This window comes from Chrysochloris asiatica, unplaced genomic scaffold, assembly GCF_000296735.1.
Source record: "Chrysochloris asiatica unplaced genomic scaffold, ChrAsi1.0 scaffold00037, whole genome shotgun sequence".
Taxonomy (NCBI): Eukaryota; Metazoa; Chordata; class Mammalia; order Afrosoricida; family Chrysochloridae; genus Chrysochloris; species Chrysochloris asiatica.
Window position 1 is genome coordinate 15662091 of NW_006408555.1, and position 4759 is coordinate 15666849.

The 4759-nt window shown below is 42.0% G+C and overlaps 1 protein-coding gene across 1 annotated transcript in view; it reads left to right on the forward strand.

The window, feature by feature from the left end:
- The window catches only part of MLKL (mixed lineage kinase domain-like), a 33868-nt gene that overhangs the window by 9803 nt on the left and 19306 nt on the right, over positions 1 to 4759 (forward strand). Inside the window, 2 exon segments of the mRNA XM_006860308.1 lie at positions 308 to 405; positions 2739 to 2874. Coding sequence (XP_006860370.1) covers positions 308 to 405; positions 2739 to 2874 — 234 coding nt within the window.

Consider the following 4759-nt stretch of genomic DNA (forward strand, 5'->3'; position numbering starts at 1 on the left):
AAGTGGCAGCATCGATGGACTCAAGCGTGACAACAGTAGTGAGGTTGGCCCAGGATCAGGCAGTGTTTCGTTCTGCTGTGCATAAGGTTGCTATGGGTCGATACTGACTCGTTGGCACCTAACAACAACAACAACAAAGTGAATCTTAACCATTCTGCCTCCAGTAATTGAGCTCAGCATAGTTCTCACTACCAAGCTAGGCTGATGATACTTCTCCTGTGATACATACAGAGAGAGTCACCACATTCAAAATTCTCTTAGAGACTTTCCAGTCCTCACAATCTAATTTCCTCTTTTACTGTCATAGACTAGTGAGGAGTACATTCAAAAATGAGATCAGAACCATGAAGAAATTTGATTCTCCCAACATCCTGCGTATATTTGGGATCTGCATTGATGAAACAGGTAAGGGATCTTTCTGGACTTGATCATACTTTCAATCACCTGGCATATAGCTCTATCTCCTGTGCTGTAAAGTGTTGCCTTTTTTTTTTTTTTAATTGAAAGGATGGTATCTACACAGTGTTATTATTTTCATCATTAACTTTATTACATCCAAGATGTAAGTTCCCATCTTTCAGAAGAGCAAGGTTAAAGTTGGGCAAGTCTACCTGAGGATTGGTTTACAATAATGTGGCTGTGTCTCCTCCTGCCATTCCTCTGGGAGCCAAGAGGGTTCTTGTTCAGATGCTGGCTTGGGTTCATATCAACATTTTATTGATCTGAAACATCATAAAGTTGACTGATCCAAACAAGGAATCCACCCTTGGTCATCTTTAAATCTAATGTAAATCATATAAATCTAATGAAAAATGAATACCAGAAAGAAATTTACTTGTGTTTTAATGACTGTGCAAAGGCATTCGACTATGTAGATCGTAATAAATTATGGATAGCATAGCAAAGAATGGGAATTCCAGAACACTTAATTGTGCTCATGAGGAAACTGTACATAAACCAAGAAAGAGGCAGTCATTCAAACAAAACAAGAGGATACTGAGCGATTTAAAATTAGGAAAGGGGTACCCCGGGTTTGTATCCTTTCATTATACTTATTTAATCTGTAGGCTCAGCAAATAATCTGAGAAGCTGGGCTGTTTGAAGAAGAACATGGCATCAGGATTGGAGGAAGAATCATTAACAACCTATGATATACAGATGACACAGTCTTGCTTGCTTAAAGTAAAAAAGACTTGAAGCCTTTACTGATGAAGATCCAAAAAGACTACAGTCTTCAGTAAGGATTACACATCAACATAAAGAAAACAAAAATCCTCACAACTGGATCATCATCATGAAAAGATAGAAGTTGTCAAATGTATCATTTTACTTGGAGCCACAATCCATGCCCATGGAAGCAACAGTCAAGAAATCAAATGACATATTTCATTGGATAAATCTGCTGCAAAAGACCTCTTTACAGTTTTAAAAAGCAAAGATACCACATTGAGGACTGAGATGCACCTGCCCCAAACCATGGTATTTTTAATTGCGTCCTCTGCCAATGAAAACTGAACAAGGAATAAGAAAACACAAGGAAAAATTGATGCCTTTGAGTTATGGTGCTGGCAGAGAATGTTAAATATACCCTGGACTGTCAGAAGAATGAACAAATCTCTTGAAAGAAGTACAACCCGGATGCTTCTAAGAAGTGAGGATGACAAGACTCCATCTCACATACTTTGGACATGTGATCAAGCAGGACCGGTCCCTGGAGGACATTATGCTTGGTAAAGTAGAGGATCAGAAGAAAAAAAAAAAAGGTAGACCCTCAGTGAGGTGGATGACACAGTGGCTGGAATGTGAGGATGGCAGAGGACCAAGCAGGACTTCATTCTATGATAGGTTCACAGGGTCGCTTTGAGACAGAATTGACTCTATGGCACCTAACAACAACAACAAAATGTAAAAACTAAATGAGCCTGCAAAAATGTTCATGTGTTAGTCACTTTTTCATTTTCATTTTTTAATGTGACTACATTTTCTCTCTCATGATCTGGTCTCTCCTGCTGGTCATGTTTGTCTGCTCTTACCCTAAGAAAGAACCAAGCCAATACTGTGTTATCTCCTTTGGACATTTCTCCACAACCTCAGACAGACCTGAGTTTGGAGTACAATTCTCATCTAGAGGACAGCTTTCAGTGATGTGTGTTCTCTTGGGGAATAGCAGAGGTGATTAATTTACACTTTTGTGCCTGTCCTTGCATCTCAGGCCTGTGACCTGAGACATTGACTTCTTATCTGACTTCTCCTCTCCAGACCCTCTCATATAGGTGGCATTCATTCATTCTACTCATATTTATTATGCACTGGACTGCAAGGTCAGTTTGAACCACAAAGTGGGTGGTTCAAGCTCATCAGCCACTCCTCGGAAACCCTCTACAGGGTTGCTATGGGTTGGAACCGACTCGATGGCACTTAACAATAACAACAACTTGTGAGTTCAGTGAACAAACCAGACACATTTCCTGCCCTCTTGGATTACAGTGAGTCAGAAAGCCATTTCTCAAATAATTACACAAGCAACTGTAGAATTACAAAATGGTAAATACCATGAAGACGGGACTTGGGGATTTGACCCAATCAGGGATGTTGGGATGCACACTGGGTGAAATGGGGTGGGGAGGGGGAGAAAAATGGGAATCACAGCAGAGTCAAGTCTGTCTCTCTGGAGATGAGGGTAGAGGTGGACTCTAAGTGGGCCTGGTTCTTCATAGTGTCCTGCTTCTTTCTCTCAGAGAAGCCCACTAAGTTCTGCATCATCATGGAGCACTGTGACCTGGGGACCTTGAGGGAGCTGCTGGATAAGGAACAGAATCTCGAATTTGGTGTGCGCATCTTCCTAGCCCTGGGGGCAGCCAGAGGCTTGTACAGGTACCAGTTGGGCTGAAAGGGTGCCAAGAAGAGGTGAATGGGGTTATCTATCAAATTTATAACCCCAGAGATGACAGAAGCCCCCATTAGTGTTACTGGACGAAAGTCTGACCACCACTGAGGAATCTAGATTCATGGGAAGAGAGGAACAGAGAGCTAGCAGCCAGGAGACAGACTTGCAGAATGTGTCCTTTGCTGGTGTAAATTATTACATATGCCTGAGTGCTTGAAAAAAAAGCTAAAATTAATAGAAATACTGTTATCTGATGATACATGGAGGGGATTATAATCATTGTAATGAAACAAGGTGTATGATATGTTGAATGTAAAACTGATGATCTGCCCTATAAACTTCCACTCAATTCACAATTTTAAAAAAAAGTCTGACCACCAGCCCCAGTAGCTAATATCAGAGACGGAGTGAGAATGAACATACATTTTGTTTACAGATCTGGAAGGCAATGAGAGACAGCCGTACCTTCTCCCATACATGAGAACTCTTATACCCTTCTCCATACACTCTATCTGCATCATTACAGTCTTTTCTGAGTTTCATGGCTCTCATCCAGGGATACAGCTTATTTCCACTTGGGATGTGATTGCCCCAAATAATGTTCATGGCCCTTTGTGGAAACCTTTGTCTTAGAGTTACATTCTTTCAAGGGATGAGAAACCATGGCCCTCTGGTATTCCTCCTGGCTTGTCTTCTTCTCCTAGGTTTAAATCAACTATGTGGCACTAAATCCATAGCCTATATGTTTCTAGAGCACATACAGAGAAAACTTAGGGCAGTAATGATTGGGAACAATGATTCAAAGAGTTTAAACAGAGAATGGAAAAAAAGTATTAAAAACCCTTCTCTCAGTAGTCTCTCCTTCCACAAGCTGTTTTTCTTTTTATTCTAATTATAGAACCTTAGGTAAGAGAGGAAAAAGGGTTTTAACCCACTAAGCACCAGCTCACAGAATTGGGGGTGGAATTTCACATCTAGGCTCTTCTGATAGAGTTGAACCATTTCTACTCACGGCTGCCAGATTTAGCAGGTAAAATACAAGATACCCAGTTAAATTTGAGTCTCAGATAAACAATGAAAACTTTTTAGTATAAGTATGTCCCAAATATTGCATGGGAACAGGAGGGCCCAGTCCCTGGAGAAGAACATCATGCTTGGTAAAGTAGAGGTCAACAAAAAAAAAGGAAGACCCTCAACAAGATGGACTGACAAAGTGGCAGCAGCTTTGGGCTCAAAGATAACAAGACCTCTTTAAAGTGTTGAAGAGCAAAGATGTCGCTAGAGTCTAAAGTGCGCCTGACCCAAGCCATGGTGTTTTCATGTGCGCATACCATGTGCCATGTGAGGATGGCACAGGACCAGGCAGTGTTTCCTTCTGTTGCGCACAGGGTCACTATGAGTCTGAACTGTTACAGGAGCTTGTCACCAGGTCTTGTCTCCCTCCAAGTGATTGGTGGGTTCAAACCACCAACCTTTCAGTTAGCAGCCAAGTGCTTAACCATTCCATTGTGCTACCAGGTCTTCTTTCACTACAGATGTTGTTGTTGTTAGGTGCCATCGAGTCAGTACTGACACATAGTAACCTTATGCACAGCAGAACGGAAACACTGCCCGATCCTGGGCCAACCTTACTATCATTGCTACGCTTCAGCCCATTGATGCCTCCACTTGGCCAATCCATCTCGCTGGGGGTCTTCCTCTTTTTCTCTGACCCTTCACCTTACCAATATACGATATCGTTCTCCAGCGACTGGTCCCTCCTGACAATGTGTCTGAAGTATGAGAGATGAAGTTTGGCCATCCTGGCCTCCAACGAGCACTCTGGCCGCACTTCTTCCAACACAGATCTGTTGGTTCTTTTGGCAGCCAATG